Genomic DNA, 23,287 nt, shown 5'->3' on the forward strand with positions numbered 1-23,287 from the left:
AGAAGACATTGGCAGATTTGTAGATTAGTTTTGCAAGAAAACAACCATGCTCAGAGAACATCAAGAAGGCTTTGCTCTCTATACTGCAAAAAGTAACAATACTATTTGTTTCTAATTTCTATTTGATCTATTTTGCAATACTGATAGGAACATAAATACAACTATGAATATCTTCTTCATCACCTTTATTGTTCTAGTGTTTTCCTGCAGGTGCAGAATCTGCTTTTTGAGTCAACTAATGCTGTTTTAAGGGACGCGGTGGCTCAGTGGGTTAGGACGCTGAGCCTGTCGATCAGAATGTCGGCAGTTTGGCGGGTCGAATCCCGAGTGCCGCGTAACAGAGTGAGCGCGTTACTTGTCCCAGCTTCTGCCAACCTAGCAGTTCGAAAGCACGTAAAAATGCAAGTAGAAAAATAGGGACCACTACGGTGGGAAGGTAACAGCGTTCTGTGTGCCTTTGGCATCTAGTCATGCCGGCCACATGACCATGGAGACGTCCTCGGAGAAGCGCTGGCTCTTCGGCTTTGAAACGGAGATGAGCACCGGCCCCTAGAGTCGGAAACGACTAGCACGCATGTGCGGGGGAACCTTTACCTTTAATGCTGTTTTGCATGATGAAACACAGCAAATGTTATCAATATGCATGTATTTATATTCCTTTCTTTCATTTCTTCACTGCAGTTATTCCTGACTCCCTACGAGTAACTTCAGAAACCCAGACTCTAAAGAAAGTACAACATGATTCTCTGGAGCTAAAGTGTGAGATTACCAAGAATACTGAACAGCACAGCCACATTTCCATTGCCTGGTATCGTAAGAAAGCAGATGAGCCTCTTGTGGAAGTTATTTCTCTCAGTAAAGATTTTGTACTGCGTGCAGGAAGTGAATACATCCAGCGCCATGCAAGTGGAGATGTCCGTCTTGATAAAGTAGGCGAGAGTGAATCTAAGCTTACTATCTACAATCTTCAGTCCTCTGATGAAGGAGAGTTTTACTGTGAGGCAGCCGAATGGATTCAGGATCCTGATGGCACTTGGTACGCTGTGACACGCAAGCAGTCAGACAGCACAATGGTCTATGTGGAAGGAACAGGTTAGTGTTTCAATTTTTTTTTTTACTTTTCTCATAGTCTTGCATGTACTCTTGTGATTTCATGTTTGGGATCAGGAGATTCAGAGAGTGTAGTTTTATTAGGAGGAGCGTCACAGACTTTGCATCCTTCCTGAATGTTGACCACTATATTACTACCAAAAGGTTTTCAGGACTGTTGCATAAAGTAGTGGTTGGAAGCGTAGCACCTATACTACACGGTACTACAGTAGATATGTCTTAAAAGAAATTAAAATACGTATTTTAAAATTTTAAATGGCTGTAATCTTATGAGATTATAAAGTCTCTCATACATTTTTATTTCCCCCAGATTCTCATGAGTATTAGTGACAATGCCTAAATCTAGTGAGAATTGGCAATCTCAAGATTTTGATAATGTAGATATATATGCTTGTATGTATATATGTGTATGCATATATAGCAACTGCAGTACTTTTAACATTTGGACTACAAATTAATGGTCCCAAGTTTCACTTTTTAAATATCTTGATTGGTAGATTAATCATTTAATTAGCAGATGCAAGTGAAAACTGGAAACCAAATCAGACATTCTTATACTAGTATAGAATGATTTATCTTAATTGTTAGTGCATCGAATAATTTCCTGTTCTTTCATTGGTCCATTAGTTACAGATTTGCTTATTAGTTCATCTGGGATGTGTCTGGAGAATCTTTATCCTATGGCTATTGGTTCCTTTCTTTCAAAAAAGACATTTGAGTAGCTGTTTGCAAGAAAGATGTTCATATGCAAAAAAACAGTGGAATAATAGCCATTCTATTGTTCTTCTCTCCATAATTGCCAATATAGAACTGAATCGTTGCTTTGACAGTGGCTTTAGCTAGAAGAGCATCCACCACTACGTTTAACCTCTTAGTGTTGTATGTATATCATAGTGGTTAAAATATTTTCCATTTTATAAGCCATAACCCAAAGTTTAGTTACAGTAATTCCATTTTCCTCAGTACTGTCTTTATTCTTTTGTTCTCTTTCTCTTTCCCTTTTATTTTTTTCTTCTCCTGACTTTCTTTTTGTTCTTTCTGTAACTCCATTTCACATCTTCCTATAGTGCCACTTAAAAAAGTAATTCATGAGGCCTTCCATTTCTACAATATTATTGTACCACCATCTGGTCAGAAACCCCTTAGAAAGAAATTTCTGTGACTGTTACTGTTGGGAATGAAGGTGTCCTAGCACTAAAATGATAAGCAAGAATACTGTAAGAGAACTTTTGTCTGACTGAAAAGAAATTGTAGTTCTTTATAGAAAGTTTTATAGAAAATGATCTGGCAATGCAAGTATAGACACCTTATTAGCGTGAATATGTTCTTGCACATATAGAATATTTTATATCAAAGATAGAATCAATTTTTTATTTATTGTAAAATTGGAGTACAACTTGATTCTTCAAATGTTTTGGATTATAACTTCCACAATTTCTTGCAAATGATCATACTGGTTGGAGTGATGGCTCAATCCCATACTGGGTTCATTTTACCTAGCACAATTTGAGCCAGTAATCATTCTTAGAGAGGAATTTGGGATTCAACACTATTTCTGTGCAGAAATAATGCTTGGGATACAAGTCCAAATCAGGCAAGTCTGCTGATATTTAACAAGCTGTTTTTATACCATTAAAACCATATATGCATATCATAATTTCCCGATATTTCTTCATTTGTTCTTGATTTATTGAAGACATGCACAATTTAGGCTAACAACCCATAATAAGCACTTACTTAGCTAAAGTCTTCACTTCTGGGTGTATTTTTTTAACATGCCAATTGAATTTTTTACTTCTGCACCTTTACCTGAGCATTCTTGACCAAGCTAAATGCCACTTTACCTTTCTTTGTTCCAATAATGGGCTCACTTGCAAAAATTTTCAGCAATTACAAAGCCACAGTGGTCAGCTACACTAACACTTCCTTTAACTGAAGCATTTGATCAACCTCTTTGGCTTCCTCTGGTAAGTGTCAAAGTAGGTGTTAGCTACCTGCTGACTTAATATAACAATGCCAAATCAAGTAAAAGCATAGAGAGACTGTTTAAGATGGACTAGCTCTCATTGATGCTAATTCATGACACTTGCAAAAGCCCATTAATAGTTTGCTAGCAGGTTTATAGCGTAGGACCTCAGGAACTGAGTCCCTTTGGGAGAAGGGCGGTATACAAATCTCAATAAATTAAATTAAATTAAACTAATTGCTATTGGAATCCAAAACATCTGATAAGCCTCAGGTTGCCTCGTGTTAAAAAATATATTGCCTTGCTTTAGGATATTTACATTTATATACAACAGTTTATGAAAACCTACAGAATGGGGAGTATTTATTATACATTGTACATGCACCTTTTTTCTTTTCTTTGTAGTTAGCATTTCTATATTCTATATATAGTTTCTATATATTAAAGGGGTTCATAGTTTTTTTTAATGATTGTTTTTCATATAAATGAAAATACCTTAATATTCATATAAAATGTACATTTACTCTTTTCAGTGCCTTTATTAAGCTATGTTTTACCCTGTGTTGTTGTTGTCCTATGTTGTGGTCCTTTTTAAATGGTGATGTCCTGTTTTTGGCTCATCAGTCAGTAGTTTTGGTAGGAATTGCTTATTTAGAATAAATCATAGCAGTTGTTTCTAGTCTTTTGATGTATTCAGAACATAAATTAATACAAACTGTTTACTTATGTAACAAGGCAAAATTTTGAAGTAGAGAACATTGCTAATAAAAATTCTTTTAAGAGAGCATGTTCCCCCAAAATAAGACCTACCTCGAAAATAAGCCCTAGCTTGATTTTTGGGGTTGGGCCTAAAATAAGACCGACCCCAAAAGTAAGCCCTAGCTTTGTGGTTGCCTGGGGGATGGAAGGGGTAGGTGTGGCCGGTTTGATGTTTCTCATGTGGGAAGTGAGGGAGCTCGGGCGGGGCTGGGGGAGGAGAAACACGAACTACGGAATTTTGCATGGTACAAATCAGGTAGAAGATACTGTTACCGCACCAAAGCCATTTAGTCCGAGGTGAACAGTGAATGTGGTTTCAGCCTTTACACTGTCCCTTGACTAGAAAAGGTCTAGTTCAGGGATTGCTCCCCTTTTTCTTCAGCACAGCCCAAGCTCCCCGCGCTTCTTTCCAATTCTGCCTTGAAGCCTCAGCGATTCAGTTCTCTCCTGGCCTTCCCAGCATGCAAACCTAACCCCACCCCCTTCCTTCCACTACCCCCTCCTCATTTACCTATTTCCACCCTTTCTAGTCAAGGGACAGTGTAAAAGCTGAAACCACATTCACTGCTCACCTCAGACTAAATGGCTTTGGTGCGGTAACAGTATCTTCTACCTCATTTGTACCATGCAAAACTCTATAGTTCCTATGCTCGGCCCCGCCTTCCAAACTGGTCCTCCAGTGGGCCTGCCACCCCACCCACGATGGCCCCACCCCCTCCTTTCGCACCTCTGCCTCTGCCTACAAAATAAGACACCCCCCAAAATAAGCCCTAATGGGTCTTTTGGACCAAAAATAAATATAAGACCTGGGGTTATTTTCGGGAAACACAGGTATTAACAATTCAATTCTTGAATTGATACAATCTAAATTGATATAGTCCTTCAATCTGTTAGCATGTAAGTAGCTCGCAGATTATTATTTTGCAGAAAATTAGTACAGACACACATAACAAAACATAGCTTTTGGAAATGAAGTTAAAATCCAGGAAGAGGCAGAATTGTTAATGAATAAACCTTTATTGTCAAAGTACAACCATGTATACATTGAGATTGGCTGAGCCTCCCTTCGTGCCCCCCCCACCACAACTCACAGTGACAACAAACCCACCATCTTGTTACACCATGTAAGCTAATTGCACACAACACACCAGCCTCGCAAGTCAATCATACATAAAGTTATTTCCCATTCAAGAGCCTGACAGCCCATGGTTAGAAGCTGTTCTTCAGCCTGTTGGTACGGCTGGCTATACTCCTATCTCTTACCTGATGGTAGGAGAGTAAAGAGATACCGTCCAGGGTATGAGTTGTCCCTGAGAAGTTTCCTCACTCTTCCAAGGCAGTGAGACCTGGCGATGTCATCCAGTGGTGTCAGGGTACAGTTTTGTGCTGTGTTCACCACCCTCTGTAATATCTTCCTATCCGTGGCTGTCAGGCCAGTATACCAAACCACAATACAGTGCGAGAGGACGCTCTCTATAGTAGACCTGTAAAAGAAGGTCATTAGCCATTGTTCTGCCCTGTTCTTCCGCAAGACTCTGAGGAAGTGGAGTCTCTGTTGGGCCTTTCTGGCCACCTGGGTTGTATTGACTTTCCAGGTAAGATTTCACAGGGGTAGACTCCAAGAAATTTAAAGGAGGAAACTCTCTCCACACAGCCCCCCCGCCCGATGTAAAGTGGGGCAGGTTCCTCTCTTTTCCTCCAAAAGTCTAGCACCATCTCCTTTGTCTTGCCGATGTTCAGGTGCAAGTTGTTCTCTAAACACCATAGGGATAGGTTTTGTACCTCCCCCCTGGACACTGTTTCAGCTCCACCTGTTATAAGACCCACTACAGTGGTGTCATCTGTGAACTTAATGATCGCAGTGGATGGGTCGGACGATACACAATCATATGTGTACAGTGAGTACAGGTAGGGGCTAAGCACGCAGTCCTATGGCGAGCCTGTGCAAAGCTTCAGGCGGGTGGATGAAACATACCCGACCCTTGCTGTTTGTAGCCGGTCCCTTAGAAAGTCTTTAATCCAACCGCAGATGGAGGGGGGGATTCAAGTCAGTCAGCTTTTCAATAAGGATGCTCGGCAGAATAGTGTTGAAAGCCGAGCTATAATCATTGAAAAGCATCTTGACATAGCTTCCAGGTTTCTTCACATGGCTTGCTACAGAATGTAGAGCGGTAGCTATGGCATCGTCTGTCGACCTGTTTTCCCTGTAGGCAAACTGATGTTTGTCGAAGTCCGTTGGGAGGCATGTCCTAAGATGTTAGAGAACCAGCCTTTCAAAGCATTTCATCACTACAGACGTTAATGCAACAGGTCTGTAGTCATTCAGGCACTCAGTTGATGTTTTCTTCGGGACTGGGACAATTGTAGCTGCTTTCAAGCATGATGGTACACAGGCCGTTTGCAAGGAGATGTTAAAAATCCTTGTCAGGACCCCTGCTAATTGATCAGCACAATTCTTAAACACTATCCCCAGCACTCCATCTAGGCCTGCAGCTTTGCTGGAATTCACAGCCTTCAATACAGCTTTCACTGTTCATTCAAGGTCAGAAGGCCGGCCAGCAGAGGCTACAGGGTCTGGTCTTTTCACCTCGTAGCAAGCAAAGAAGATATTCAGCTCCTCTGCCAACGAGGCATCGGTATTAACCATGTTCCTTGTGTTGCATATACCTATACGCAACATGTATACGTATATGCAACACATACGTATAGTATGTTTAAAACCATCCTCAAATGATGATTTCTTAATATTATTAATCTAAGTTTGTTAGCTGTTTCCTATTTGTATAGGGCTGTGATACAGTTTCATTGGTTTGTATGTGTATATGTGTATGTATTGTTTGTTCTGTTTCTTTTAGATATGGATATCAACGTTCGACTAGAAACAGAGAAGCGGACATACATAGTGGGTGAACCTGTGGAGTTCAGATGCATTTTGGAAGTACAAAATGTTGCAAAGAGGTATTTCTCCATCTCTTGGGCCTTCAATAGTTCTCTCATTGCTACTTTTGCTGCTAATGCTGTGCCAGTTCTTAACAATGAGTTTGCCCAGAGAGAAGCCTTGGGACAACTGAAAGTGGCCAAAGAGAGTGACAGCATCTATATCCTAAAAATCTACCGACTCCGATTGGAAGACAGCGGCAAATATAACTGTCGAGTGACAGAGCGATTGAAGACGACAACTGGTGAATTTATTGATGGAGAAAGCAAACGGCCAAAGAACACACCTATTACAGTGCTGCCCCTTAGTAAGCAGAAATCTTCTTTGCTCCTATTGATTGTGTGGGTTCTGGGGCCTGAGCAGGTTTATGATGATTATGACACAAGCAGCTAATGGGCTGATTTCTTAGCTTATGTTGAGTACAATCTGCAAAGGAACCTAGATTCATTTAACTGAGAAAGTGTATATGCCACTTTGCCTACAAAGCTGCAAGCATTTTATAACAAATAAATTCATAAATCAGGTAGACATCGCTTAGCAACCACTCAAAGTTACCCATGGCTGTGAATGAGAAGACGTATGGATAGTTTTTAAAATTGTAGCCATTGCAGTATCCCTACAGTCATGTAATCACAATTTGGATACTTGGCACCTGTGGTTACAAGATTGCCATTTGTGACTTTCACTGCCAACAAGCAAAGTTAATGAGGAAATTGGAGAGAATTAGCAAGTCACAGTCATGTGAGATGACATTCAGTGTCCATACATGAATAACAGAATTGGAAGGGACCTTGGAGGTCTTCTAGTCCAACCTCCTGCTCAAGCAGGAAAACTTATAACATTTCATACAAATAGTTGTCCAATCCCTTCTTAAAAATCTCCAGTGTTGGAGTACCCACAACTTCTGGAGGCAAGTTGTTCCACTGATTAATTGTTCTAACTGTCAGGTAATTTCTCCTTAGTTCTTGGCTGCTTCACTCTTTGATTGGTTTCCATCCGTTGCTTCTTATCCTGCCTTCCGGTGCTTTGGAGAATAAGTTGAGCCCCTCTTCTTTGTGCTATCATGTCACCTCAAGTTCTTTTCAACCCTATGTCCTTTAAACTAGACATACTCAATTCCTGCAACCATTTTTCATATATTTTAGCCTCCAATCCCCTAATCATCTTTATTGCTCTTTTCTGCATTCTTTCTAGACTCATAACATCTTTTTTTATATTATGGCAACCAAAACTGGATGCAATATTCCAAGTATGGTCTTACCAAGGCATTAGAGAGTGGTACTAACACTTCACATGATCTTGATTCCATCCCTCTGTTAATGCAGCCTAGTACTGTGTTGGGTTTTTTGGCAGCTGCAGCACACTGCTGGCTCATATTTAAATGAATGTCAACAAGGACTCCAAGATCCCTCTTGCAGGGATCACTTAACAACCACAATTGGAATTGCCACAACTGCTGTCATAGGTCAGTGCAGTCACATTTTGTTTTTGCTTTACAATCCCATTGTTACAAATGGAATTGCTGGTCCTAATGATGGCTGTTAACTGAGGATTACCTGTGTAATAGTGCTTTGTACCATCAAATTACAAATTTATTTGCAGAGTGATCCATGCTTCAGAAAAATATTTCAGACTGTAGCATATCCATTTGGTACATACAAAGAGTATTTTTGCTCCTGCATTCTATATTGTTTTTGAAGGAGTAGAAGACTTACGCTGCCCTTCCAAGCAAACTTTTTGGAAGCAAATCAGAATGATCTCAGACTTGTATAATAATGGAAAAGAGCCATCTGAACTTGTGTAAGTTCCTGAATGCATCTGTTGATCCCTGTCTTAGGGTATGTTGGACTTGATGAGCTTTTGGTATAATATAGTAAGGTTATTGCATTCTTAAAGATATTAGGTTGGGGCTGATTAATTATTGAACTCCATCTTCCATTCCTTTCACATGTCTCTAGAACTTACTTTTTGAAATATGTATAGAAGAAAGATTCTCTTTGGAACCTTGACTTAGAATTCTTTTGTCCCTAAGTCACAAGCACCATATTTTTGTTTAGATCCAAAGCAGACTGTCCCTCTCCCTTTTTCTGATTCTTTGGCTTCTTTCCCTGATTATAACAAGGAAATTAGTAAATAAATCTAAGTTTGATCTTTTCAGAATTTGAAGGCATAATGTGTACTTTTCTGAAAACCTTACTTTCAAAAAAACTAGTTTCAAGTAAATGCTGTGTTCCACATATTTCAAATTTACCTGGACCATCTTATCCTACTGATGTGCTTTGAAGATGAAACATTTATATCAGTAATGTATTTCTTTAGTTAACAATGGTATTTGTAAGTGGGTCATACACACTCTGTCTGTGTATCTATCTATCTGTCTATCGATCGATCTATCGATCTTAAGCAATATTGTATCAGGTTTAAATAGATTTAGAACTTAGTATCAATATATTCACAGATTTATTCAGTACTGTAAGGCTTATGATTATTACTGTAATCTGCATCTGGATGTTATATGAATGGAAATTATATCTGATAACTTATACAGGACAGACATGATTTTAGAACAATTTTAGAAAATGGTTTGTTTTTTAATTGAAGAAATACCACAGAAGCAATAGATACTAATTTCTATTCTATCCTGTTCTTTCTGTATTATTCATCTTAAAAGAGAATAGATTTACACAACAGTGAAAAACAATAACCAGCTTTTATTATTTTGTTTTATTACATATCCTTCCCTAAAACAGTTGATAAAATTGTCTCTCATTGGTACACAGAACTGAACACTTCCGTTAGCTTCATTCTTCTTTTCACTTACTCCCCTTCAGCTCACTTTTCAGGTCTGTGTTTGCAGTGGAAATAATAGGAGTCCTGCAGGGCAAATAAATCTGGAGTTTGAAAACTGAAGAAATATCTTTTCTATTGTAACTAGGAGCCTTGGTGGAGCAGTGGGCTAATGCCTCCTTAAGTAACACCAGCTGCCTGCAATTAGTGCAGGTTCGCATCCCACCAGGCTCAAGGTTGACTCAGCCTTCCATCCTTCCGAGGTAGGTAAAATGAGGACCCAGATTGTTGGGGGCAATTAAGCTTACTTTGTAATAATGCCGCTTGGGGTGTGTGTGAAAGCCCTAATAAGCAGGCATATACATAGAATGAAGGCTACTGCTAAGCTTGTAAGCCGCCCTGAGTCTTCGGAGAAGGGCGGGATATAAATGCAATTAAAATAAAAATTAAAAATAAAATAAACTTGAACATTTTAAAACCCAGTGAAATGTGGAAAAGCAGAAGTTGTGCTGACTGGTTTAAACAAGCTTGTGCATTTGCCATTCTTAACTCTCAGGTAGTAAGGATGTTCGTAAGCTGGATTCTTCTTACCATAAGTGGTTGAAAAGGGAAGTAGGAGATGCAGGACAGATATTATACAATTATTTTAAGAATAAAATAAATCCATCTACTGGGGGATAATACAAGGATTTTAAAAATACAAGCAGTTTAAAAAGCAAAAGCTGTTTCCAGCATTAAAGTGATTTTTTTTCAATTAGCTCAATTTTGAAATAATTTTCCAAATATATCCTCTTATTGTTGGGTCACATGTTGTATTTCTGTATGAAGAAATATGCATGTATGGGTTATCCCACATAGTCCTGATTGTAATCACATATGTTCTCCTTTACTGCAGAAACCAATATTTCAATAGAAGTATCCAACAATGCCACAAACGTTCTAGAAGGGGAGAGTCTGAGATTTGGTTGCACTGTTCGCACTGGGTTTAGACCCCAAAACCGATTATCTGTCACTTGGCAACTTGTGGATAAGCAGAACCGTCGCAGTGACATTATACAACTTGACCGGGATGGAACCCTTCGTCCTGGTCCCTCTTATGTCGAGCGCAGTAGCTATGGGGGGATCCAAATGGAGCAGATACGGCCTGGATCCTTCACACTTGAGATCTTTAACAGCATCAAGGCAGATGAGGGCCATTATGAGTGTCGTATTACAGAATGGACACGTAGGCTGGATGGGGAGTGGCAGATGATTGGAGAGCGGCATAATGGCTCAGCAGTAGCTATCACTGCACTAGGTAAGTATAACAGTGCCACCAGTTATTACATAACAGTCATCAGCTTAAGTCAGATGTATCTAATCAACATTCCCCCAAAACTTTGTATGCTGCCTTGGGGTTGTTACAAATATGCTGTTACATTGTGACTTCCAGTGTTTTAAAAGGGAAATTGATTGCATATATGAAAACTAATATTAACTATATAACAATTGCTTTGACTTAATATCAGTTCAGTGAAATCAAATTTAGTTTTCATTCTGGCACTTTCCACTTTTGTGGATTGTAGAGTAAAGAAAGTAAGAAACATGACTTTGGTAGAGATATAGAAGCTGGTGCCAATCAAAAGGGAATAAAGCATATTTGAAATCTGCAACAGTCAAATAAGATTTGGAAGTAGCTTAGCAGACACTTCCCTTATTTACTGAACTGTTAGTAGGCAGAGGAAATACAACATAATTGGACTTGCAAGATTCTGTTATTGTAGCCAGTCTCAATACAAGCAGTTTTAGCTTTCCTGTGGAATTGATTTCTTGGATCTGGTTTACCTAGAATGGCTAACAACCTCCAGGCATGCCTGAAAAGATTATTCAACTCTATTATTTATCACTGCATTTAAATCCTCCCTTCCCTCTAAGGAGTTTAAGGCAACATATATAACGATCTTTCATTTTATTGTTAAAACAATAAATATTTGTCCCCAAATCATTTAGTAACTATATGATTTTGTTTAGGACATACATAGGCACTTAACGTAAAACTCAGTGTTTTCATTTTTGCATCATCTGTTTTAATTTTCTGGGGAAAATAACCCAGTAAACCTTCATTTTTTAATTCTCCAAACTATATATACATTACTCTTAAGTGCTTAAAATAGTTATTTTCGATAAGCTCTGAAGCAAAAAATGTTATAATAGCTCATGGTTCTTTTAAGCACATATATCACAATTGCCTGCTAGTATACTTTGAAAAAGAGATGGAAGTTTGTCTTAAAAATAGATAATAGTCTATTTGTTCTGGTACTTTTTCAGTGTTTAACCATCTTGTTTTCTGTGGCAGATAGGGCCAGGTTTGTTGGTCATGAACTTTCTTGAGTCCTAGTAGAATTCTCCTCGCCATGTGTTGGTGATTAACTATGTGTAGGAAAGTAATGTCTTATAAATTATTTGAGTGATATTTTCTTGTAAAAATTAGATTTTTTGTCTGAATATTCTTTGGGGATTTTACATTTCTAGATCATGCTTACTTGCAGGTGTGAAAAAGCATAACACCCAACCCATGTTTCTTTTATAATGGTAGGACAGATGATAGAGACAAGTGAGAATTAATAGAAGGTACTGAAGCAGAATCCTTGTTCCATAAGCTGGTTTTCCTTGACCTTAATCTCTAATGCTATACTTAACGTTTGATTCCTAGACAGGCATAGAAAAACTGAGAAGCTGGGCTATCTGGCATTTGCACAACCTCACAGGGATTGTAAGAGTTTTAAGTCACCTCCCCCCCCTTTTTTATCCTGTTTCCTTGTAAGTGCTTGTGTTGTTTTGGAATGACTCCAGTCTTACTGTGTTATCCAAAATTAGTTCAGTTTTTCAAATATTTATAAATCTTCATGACTTGATGGGCAGCAGAATTGTCCATCAATAACCTTTTCTTTGACTTCAGGTAAAGATCATGACCTATTACCATTTTTTTTTCTGTCATCATTTTTATTATCATTAATATCTAGCATCTCATTTCTGCCAGTCTTTTTTTTTTCTATTGCCTTATATCTTTTTCAACCATTTGGGGTCTTTTTCAAAGATTTGCTTCTGCATTCTGTGGCCGAAAAACTTATGCTTATGCTTCATTATTGGTGCTTCTAGTCTGGTTTCTGCCTTTGCCTTATTTAATATTGAATGTTTTTTTTCTTGCTGTCCAATAATTATTGCCAGGCTATATTTCCAACAATTTTCTCCTGAACCAATTTAAAGGAAACAATTTTTCTTTATCCAGATTTTCTGATAGTCTGACTTTCACAACCATTTGTTATGTCTTGGAAGACTGTGACCTTCATATCGTGTAACTTGGTGGTATTCTGTGCAAATTTTGTTTTGTTTATATCTGTGTAACCTTTGTCTCAAAAAGCAAGTGTTATTTATTTTACTAATATAAAATCATGATTCCTGTGCATTGTTGAGACAGGAAAAATGCTGTTATTATTTCTACTATTACCTCACTATTATGCATTGGGTTGGTTTTGTCTTTTTAATACTAAGTATCAGACCACATTTTGCATCCTCATCTTCCATCTTCAGCAAAAGGTTACATGTTTCCTTCACATTCAGCTACCAAAATGGTATGCTCAACCTATCTGAGATGGTTAAAATTTATTCATTTATTTTATCAATTGCAATTCCAAAAGGTTATCCCCAAATTAAGCATCATTCCAAAATATGAGCTTTCTCCTATGTATGGGAATTATCAAGTCTATACTATGTTATTTTATCAATAAATTACATATTTTACAGCTAGCAAGATTGACTAGCCATTGAGAATATACTGCATTCCCCAGTGAGGAAAAAGTTAAGGCAGAAGATAAAAAAAACTTGTAAAGCTCAGAATCCAAGATGGCTAGAGAGGAGAAAGACAATACAACATAGTATTAAGGAATTTCTAGTGAACCGATGCTTTGATTCCTAGAGAGGCATAGGGAAATTATTTGCATGCCACAGAGTTTTCCAGAAAAATTAAAGCCATAGCTGGGAGAGAAGCAAAAGTTTATGCTTTTGTATCTAGCTCTGCTTCTGCTGAATGAAGACTGCCTTGTTCAGTTAGCATTCAAAGTTATAACAACACCAAAAAATTAAGTTTATAACTGTCAAGAGCCACCATTTTCAACCTTCACAACCAGCTTCCAACAGTCAATGGGGGAGCTGGCAGGAAATTGCAAGTTGTGGTCATGTGACGCTTAACTACTGCAAGGGAACTGGCCTAGGTTTGGTGCAGTCACTTGATATTGTGCATAGCAACAAAGTTGCCACCCCCATTTGTGGTTGGTAAGGGAGGACTAACTGTACTATGTACTTCCTAGTATAAAGCAAGCAAACACAATTCAGTCAGTAAGCACAAAAAATGTAAAATCAGATATTTCAAAAAGTGTTTCAGTACAAAGTTAGTACAAACAGAGGAGTTGCCATTTTAAACTTTTTTTTAAATCAAGAGGTCTATTACAAGGTCGTAAAAAGGGAGTTTATTAGATAAGCAAAATTCATTCCTGCAGTCTGTTGGGCAAGCATAATTCTTTCACTAACACATTATAAAATTGATTTTTAGCTTCAGTTAAGGCACTAGTGTGTGAAGGGAGTCATGCCTTCTATACTAAAAAAGTGCCTCTTGAATGTGAATTTCCAACAATTGCATCAGAAATCTATGTCCAGTATTATTTCTGATTGTCTTCTATGAACTCCAGCCAATATAGAAAGAGAAGGAAAATATTAGTTTTTCCTTCCTCATTTAATCTCTTTTTTGCCTCTAAATCCTTAAATACATTTCAAAAAGGCTTTAATGCTAAAATTTGACCTATTCATTTGTTAATTAGATTGACTAGAACTCTGCTGGAATGATTAGAATCCTTGAAACACTTGATTGATGTACGTGTATAAAAGTTCTTTTGCAGTTCTGGAGCAACAATATTAAGAACAAGATAAGATAACCTTTATTGTTATTTTTTTCTGTGAACACACTGGCACACATTAAAAAATGAAATTCTGATACCTGCTCTCAAAAGAATATATATATCTCCATTCACATACTTTCACATATATTATATACACCCACACAGACACCCACACATTTATATATATTTATATTTTTTGTATGTATGTATGTGTGTGTGTGTATACACACACACACACACACACACACACACACATTTATAATACATAGTGGAAAGAAAGAGTCTTGAAAGTTAACAAGATTGACACTGTATGTTATAAAGCTATTAGAGAATCTAGTTGTTCTGCTTCGGATACTGCAAAGCCTCTTCCCAGAAGGTAACAAAGAAAACCAGTCATGGAGAGGATGAGTAGTGTCCCAAACAATACTGCGGATCCTGGTCAAGCATCACTTATATGCTATGTCCTGGATAAAAGGAAGTGAATTCCCAATTATCTTTTTTGCCGTCCTCACCACTCTGCACAGCTTTCCTGACCAAAACAGTAATTCCTCCAAACCACACAGTAATACAATACGACAGGAAGCTTTCAGTCATCCCTCTATAGAAAGTGGTAAGGATACGGGAAGGAAGATGTGCTCTTCTCATATGATGCAGAAAATCCAGGCACTGTTCTGCCTGCTTCACCAGTATCTCACTGTTGAGCAACCAGCTGCACACCAAAAACTTGATACTATTAACTGCGTCCACAATTGAATTGTTAATACACAGAGATATATGGCTGTGTCTGCCTTTTCTGAAATTGATAATGATTACTTTTGTTTTTCCTACATTTAAAACCAGGCTGTTTTTATTATACCACTTCATCAAGCCCTATATACTCAATATATATTCAATATGCTCAATTGTGTTAGAGTTGTGTTAAAAGATTTCATAGTATCTACAGCCATGAGTTGCATATTAGAGAATATTATAGATTTAAAAACAACAAATACCAACATTTGAGGTATGCTTTTTGGTGCAAGCAGCACATCTAGAAGTACTATACAGTTTTACAAGTAACAAGACTAAGTTTCATTTTCAATGTCAACTTCAGTGTACTTGGAAACAAAGTACGTTGTGCTTCATTACAGATCATTTGAAAAGAGTAAAGTAAAAACCATGTTTCCATTTAATACTGCCAACCCAATTTTTCTCCTTAAATTTCAGAAATGAGATTACTTTCTGTAATACTAGAAATCAACTTTTCCTATTGGAGTTAACTGTAACTAATACATTATAGCAATTTTCTGTTAATTATAGTTACAAAATTAGTTGTTTCTTAACACGTATAGATTAAATCAACTTCATTAATGTTTTAAATGGTGTTTTTATTGTATTTTTTTGGCAGATGCTGGTTTTGCAGTTACAGCCATCTCCCGCACACCTGGAGTGACCTATAATGAATCATTTGATTTACAATGCATTATCAAGCCACACTATCCTTCCTGGGTGCCAGTATCTGTGACTTGGCGTTTTCAACCAGCTGGCAGCACTGAATTTCATGATTTGGTCACTTTTACTCGTGATGGAGGAGTTCAGTGGGGCGATAGATATGTTGGATTCCGAACCCGAACAGCCATTGAAAAAGCAGAGTCCAGCAACAATGTACGCCTGAGCATCAGCAGGGCCAGTGACACAGAAGCAGGCAAATACCAGTGTGTGGCCGAGCTGTGGCGCAAGAACTACAATAGCAGCTGGACCCGATTGGCAGATAGAACCTCCAACCTGTTGGAGATCAGGGTCTTACGACCTAGTAAGTATGTTGGCAATATTGGAAGGATTTAAGGATGAAAGCTTGCTATTCTAGAGCTTGAAATTACTTATCATTTTTAAGGTTTCTAAATGTTTTTTTCCTGTGGATCAATGGAAGGTGGCAATTTTTAAATTTCTTGGTACTGACTTAAATCCATGTGTTCTCAAGAATGTATATACTTTCAGAAATCTTAAGAGAAATCTGTTTCAAATTCCACGAAGTTACCATTAAAGAGAAGTAGTTACTTTCTCCTTTATGAGAAAGTAGTAGGGTTCCAGAGCATGCCAGAATTAGCAGAGAAAATTCTATCTAAACTAAAGGTAAAGCATTCAAAAGAATTGAAGCTGTGTTCTTAGTTCACAGCTGTTTATCAACTTTTGCTGTAGTGTATATCTCAGACCAGGGTTTTTTTGAAGAAAAACATCCCCTCAGTGTAAAGCTGAAGATAAATTATTGAGTACAGATGGTGTTGGCTTATGTTCATTTGTTCAATGATTATTCAAAGTTAGTTCAAAGGCTGAAAAAATTAACTTATGACCTGTCCTCGAAGTTCTGATTGTTGCAAATGCCTGCAGTCACATGATTATAATCAGGTGTTCAGGTGGCTGTCTTGCATTTACAGCATTGAGCTGTCATCATGTGATTGATTGGTATTGGTGACCTTCCCTGCCAGCTTCCTAGAAACAAACACAGGGAAACTGGCAAATAAGGTTGCAAAGCACCTTTGCTATCTTGTCTTCCATGAGGTCCGGGATCTTGTATTTGGTAGTATCTCTCCTATCCACCCTCAGCCTCCAATGGCTCTTCCAGGCCTTCTCTAATCCACGCATGGCTTCTGCCAGCCCACCTGCACTCCATAGTGCCTGCTTGCACATCCCCACTTCTTGCCTGAGATGCCTGTCTCTTCCCATTTAATGACCTATGCAGCGTTGGATTATGACAGCAATCAAGATGTCATTATGTACGATTACACTTTATGTTCACATTGTTTATCAGCAGCAATCTTGGTTCCAATTGCTATTGCTACCCAAGGACTATCTCTACGTACATATATACGTGCACTTGTAAATACATGTATTTCATGCATCTTATTTTTGCACCTAAGGGGCATTGCATAATGATTAAAAAATTATCTCCTTTAAAAAGTCTCAAAAACATACTTCACAAAACATACTGAGATCATAGTCATAAAAAAGCATTGCTATATAGCTTCCTTAAGAACATTATTTTAAAAAAGAAAATGCAAGATCACATTTGAATGGTCCCTATATAAAAATATAAATCAACAAAAAAAATCCTTGCATGGGGAATAATTCAGACTGAAATTAGTGTTTGGAATTGTAGAAGGTATCTGTTTACAAAAATGTAAACAAGTAAAATTATAGGGCAAAATTGTAGTTATGCTCAACAAAGATACACAAGTATGTCATTCAAAGATTTCTTCAAGCATAAAACGTTGGCTAAATTCCAACATTAATCAGTAATTCTATTTATCTAGTTCATTCCATCTAATTTAAGTTGGATAATGTTTTAGTATGTTATTGCTATAGTAATCTCATTTCTGGGTCTCAAGCTGATATGTGTGTCTGGTACATATAATTTTTGTCATCTAGTTGCAAAAACAAATGCTTTACATCAATATTTCTTCAGTATGTAATCTCATGATGCTGTTACCTTCTATTTATACACCATTTTCAGTCTCCTTGGAGCATCTAAGAAGGGTTGGATGTTAAAATCACTGTAATTTTGTAAATGGGGCTTGATGTTAACACTTCTAAAACAACATAGGCATTTGTCTCTTCAGCTTAGCACAGTTTTCATTGCTAGTTGTAGATGTAATTGGCAAAGTTCTTAAATTCAAAGAAGCATGTGCTGTATTTTGTACAGGGCTATAAATAATGTGAAATCCCGAGTGCCGCGTAGCAGAGTGAGTGCCTGTTACTCGTCCCAGCTTCTACCCACCTAGCAGTTCGAAAGCACGTAAAAATTCAAGTAGAAAAATAGAGACCACTACGGTGGGAAGGTAACAGCGTTCCGTGCGCCTATGGCATCTAGTCATGCCGGCCACATGACCACGGAGATGTCCTCGGACAAACGGATGGCTCTTCGGCTTTGAAACGGAGATGAGCACCGGCCCCTAGAGTCGGAAACGACTAGCACGCATGTGCGGGGGAACCTTTACCTTTATAAATAATGTAGGACAGAACTTATATCTAGTCAGTTTTAATCTCCAGAGTCCTGAGATAGGTTGAGTCCTGTTACATACTATGATGACTGAGCTATGTTTCAAAGGGTTGTGCTCAGTGGTGGGATTCAAATATGTAAACAACCAGTTCTCTGTGGATGCCGCTTCCGGAAGTCCATTCTGGGCCTGGGCAACAAAAAATTAGCTGCCGGTTCTTCCGAAGTGATGCGAATTGGCTGAATCCCATCACTGGTTGTGCTAGTGAAAACAGAGTCCCAAAGTCTACTGACTATAGATTGACATGACAGGCCTTTGAGGATAGTGAAAAAAGTAATGATAGTGATAGTGCAGAGGATGAAGAAAACCCTGCCAGAGCAAACAACTGTATATAAATACAGAGAAAAATCCTTCTAGCACTAAAGAGGATACATAGTCGGCTAACAAAACATTTGCTGGAAAACCACTAAGCTCAGTAAAGCATCAAGGAGTCCAAAACAATATATGCTGAGTTGTAATTAACAAATAGATATTTTAAGAATGTTAATACCAATAATTTGTGTTCAGTGTTTCAACTAAATTCATAGTACTTTCTCATGAAAGCTCCCTCATGCCTACCAAGGTGCCTTTTTCAGCAATTCAAGTTACAGAAGATAAAAGGATCGGCAATCAGAATGTTTTGCTGATCTACCATATTAATAGATCCTGCTATAATAGGATATGAGGAATAGTCTCTACAGAATTAAAATCAGAAGGGAAAATGCCTTGTTGAATGTAATATTAGCAATGCAAAAGCCTTTGGCTAATGTTTTCCCCTCCTATCATAGGTGTGGTCACAAACACAAAATTGGAAGTATTTCCTACCAATTTTTTTTGTAGTGTCTAAATCCAGTGAAATGACTTCTTAAATCTAATCTAAGAAAACAAATTAAATATGATGTAAAAACATGAGCAAACTCAATGTGATACTCCATAACCTTTTTTTCTGAATACAGAATACAAAATAGCAAAATACAAAAGGGATCTTGGAGATTTTCTAGTCCATCCTCTACTAACTGTATTTTCTCTGTTCGATTAAAATGATAAACAACAGTTACACATAAGTGAAAGTTTTTGATCCCCTGAAAGTAATGCTGTACAGAAAAAATAATTTTAGTAACATTCAATAGCAATTCAACTTTGCATTTAAATGAGATCACCATTTCTCTCAATAAAGGGATCCAAAATGGCTGGCATCATTTACTGAAAGCAAAGGAAATTAAGTCTTCTTGCTTCCCAGTAAGCCAGCTGTTTTAATAAAGTAGTCTAAGTTTCCCCAGCTTCATTCTTAAAAAAAAATAATTCTGAAGTTATTCAGATAGGATGATAAATTTGTAATAGAGGTCGTATTAAGACATGCAAAACGTTTTTGGAAGAAATTGTAGGATGGCACTTTCCATATTTATTAGTTCTGTTGATTACCTCACTCTCTTGAAATACATTTTCAAATTGAGATCAATGACACAAGCTGAAGTAAATATGTCTGAGGGCCTCAAACAAAGACAGCAAACTTACTCCTGGTCCTACTGTCACATGACAGATGGCTGTATTGCAGACTACTGAGTAGAAATATTTATGCATGACCTCTAACAAAGAACTTTACTGACTGATTTCTGCATATATATCAAATTGCTACAGACTTGAGGTATATTAATGCAGTTATGTTTTCAAACATGATCTGCATTAAAGTGGTGAAAAAAGTATTACACTGGCAAATAAGAAATGTTTCCATTTTGAACTTTTGTGGCCCTTGTTTTTACTTGAATAATGAAGAGACAATGTTGTTGATTTTGCTCCTGTAGATGTTCCTATCCTTTATGTAAACTAAGAAAACCTATAAAGCCCCTTCAGATTATGAGTAGAAACCCACAACATAGTTTGTGCGGTATAAAATATGTCTCCTAAATGTTAATAATCCATTTGATCAAGAAATCTCTTCTATCTTATACTTCTTCTAAAATGTCTGATACTTAAGCAATAGCTGAATTAACTACCCTTGAAAGAAGCACACTAGATTAAACTGCAACTGGTTTATAAATTTAGTGTGCTTTATTACTATTTGATTGATTTAAAACAAAAGACAGAATACAGGTAGCAGAGAAACCTTGAGAAATCTCCCACTGCTTGCTACATTTTCAGATCTGGCCCCAGAAGTGGTTTACTTTAGTGTCTCCAAATAGACTTTTTTCCCCCCATGAGAACATTAATTAGGAGAAATAGTCTTGTGGCTTCCTTTCTAATTTACAGACAGCTATTTAAATTAAATCAGCTTTGGTGGAAATAAAGTAGTGTGCTCAGTGACCTAAAAATATAAATGCTGCCCATTATAATGAAGAAGAAAGGCCAGAGATGGCAATGTGTGCATCGGTAACACAATATAATAATCAGTTACTAGTTTTTCAGATCCCAAGCTAAACTAACACTAGTGAATTAAATGTAAGAATAAAATCTATTTCTAGATTTGTAATTTAGAAAACTTAACTTTTAAGTATTCCATTAACTAATATTTTGATACATCTGAACAGAGAACTGTAACAGGATAAGTAAAATATCTTCCATCATTCATTTCAGAATTAATAATGTTCCCACCCATTATTATAAGTCGACAAGTACCAGTATTTGATGAGTATTTAAGTATTCCTAGAATTCATTGAACAGAAATGTCATGAAGCCCTTTTGCTATCCAAATGTAAACATCCATATAGATACAGTAATTCATCCAATGGTAGAAGTTCTTGCTGGCAGACATGTAAAAAGCTTTCCAGTTTTAGATACGTGGAGAAAAATGAGATACTGTATCTATAAGGAAACCCAGATATAATTGAAAAACAGCCAAGAGCGGTACTTAATTAATCACTAAATTCAGTTTCTACATCAGGATGTGGATTATAGCTAATGGAAAGACTGCTCAGTCTATAAAGGTGGCATTGAAAGACATGGGCCAATGAACAGGCAAATTGAAGCTGAAATAAAGAGCAAAACAGTTAGATGCTGTAGTACATTAGATAAGATCAGCAGCTCTTTGGTGGTTTACCTAGAACTTTTGGCTCAAAAGACCGTTTTATTTTCCCAGGTAGCTCAATTTTTGGAGTAATTAGTTTCTAATGCTTGTAGGTCAGACATTTATCTGTGTGGGAGTCATTGCCCTAATGTTCTTAAATCACAATCCAGTCAGGTTATAATACTTCTTGCTGCAGGTTAAATTGGTATAAATATACTCAGTAGAACTAAAAAAAATTATAAACCAAATGATCAATAAAAAAATGATTAATTAGAATAGTCAGACTTGAAACAACTTCATATTTATTTATCAAACTTATTTGCTGCCCGTCTAGCAATTCAGGCAACTCTGAGCTGTTTACATCAGAATAAAACAGCATATAATAATGGTTATAATTATAAAATGTTTTAAAATTGCACAATTAAAACAAACTAAAAACAAAGGTTTGAAAGGGAGAGGTGAGATACCTTCTCTGTTAGTCTCTTATATTTGTTCTTGAAGAAGGAAGAAGCAGGTCATCTACTTTATATAGAATAGATTTATTCTTCTGGATAATGAGCTACATCTAGAAAGATGTGTAAACCCTTCTGAGTATATCATTCTGTCTGCATTTGTAAAATATAGATTGCTCCTTTTCTCCAGGTCAGTTCATGCATACATAGCAAAATCCTCTCAGGAGAGTTTTTCTTGATTCTGCCAGTTCTGTGGGAAGCGTAACTCAAAAAGCAAATCTATTCTGGAATATTTTGAAACAAAATTGTAGAGTAAGTAAAACATTTTATCTTTGTGACAGGAAAATGTGAGATCAAGAATTTAAATCTTTATTTTTTAACATCTCAATATAGATAAACTGGAATATTAAAATTAAGGTTGAAAAGAAAATATGTTTTGGCAGAAAGAAAGAAAAACGTGTATTATACCCATTGGAATGTTTAAGGTACTTATATAAGGAATGTTTGACATTAAAAGTGTGCTGGTTGGGAAAATAAATAGATACGTATTTTTGTATGCAGATAATGTTACGTTGTCTACATACCCAAATGGTTTACGAGGAGTGTAATAGACCAAAGTAATTGAATTAATGTATGAAAACCAAAGTATTGGGAAGGAGAAGTAGTTGCAAATTAACAATATAAATGTATAAACTATAGCAAGGAAATTAATTTGTGTAAATTGGTAAAATGTTTACTAACAAGGGGGTGATGGTGGCAAAAATTAAAATATGCAAACTTGTAAAAGATGCTCAGTGATTTATTGTAAAGAAAAGAAAGTACATTGAAAGGCCCAAAAATGTCCACGTATTTAATCATTCTGTCACATAAAAGTGAGAATTGGGTATGTCAGGAAAAAAAATACAGTTGAGTGTAATAGGAATGGGTTCTTTAAGAAATGTTTGTAGTAAAACAAGAAAAGATAGGGTGAGGAATGAATGGATATTGAATGAATAAAAATAGAATAAAAAGTTCTGATTAAGTATGAAAAAAAATGTTGAAATGATTTAGTTATATAAAAAGAATGAATGAGGATTAACTGCAAAACAAATATATGAGAAGTTGACAGAAAGGAAATCTGAAAAATTATGACTTTGTGGAGCTGATGAGGGCCTGAAAATGAGATGAGACATTTAAACATAAGATTTATAAAGTAGGAAATAGAAATAGTGGATAGAAGTAAAAATGGTTTATAAGGAAAGAAATTTATAGAGATATAAAGATAAAATGAATGGTACATTAATATAATTTGCTTTTAGCTATGTTTGATTTTCATTTTCTTAACTCATAT

At 36.8% G+C, this 23,287-nt stretch overlaps 1 protein-coding gene across 1 annotated transcript in view; it reads left to right on the plus strand.

The window, feature by feature from the left end:
- IGSF3 (immunoglobulin superfamily member 3) overlaps window positions 1-23,287 on the plus strand; it is a 113,828-nt gene that overhangs the window by 58,256 nt on the left and 32,285 nt on the right. The window contains exons 4-7 of the mRNA XM_081327114.1: window positions 682-1,092; window positions 6,691-7,080; window positions 10,456-10,857; window positions 15,879-16,283. Coding sequence (XP_081183240.1) covers window positions 682-1,092; window positions 6,691-7,080; window positions 10,456-10,857; window positions 15,879-16,283 — 1,608 coding nt within the window. The remainder of the gene's footprint in view (window positions 1-681; window positions 1,093-6,690; window positions 7,081-10,455; window positions 10,858-15,878; window positions 16,284-23,287) is intronic.

The sequence above is a fragment of the Vipera berus genome (assembly GCF_964194415.1).
Source record: "Vipera berus genome assembly, chromosome: 4".
NCBI lineage: Eukaryota > Metazoa > Chordata > Lepidosauria > Squamata > Viperidae > Vipera > Vipera berus.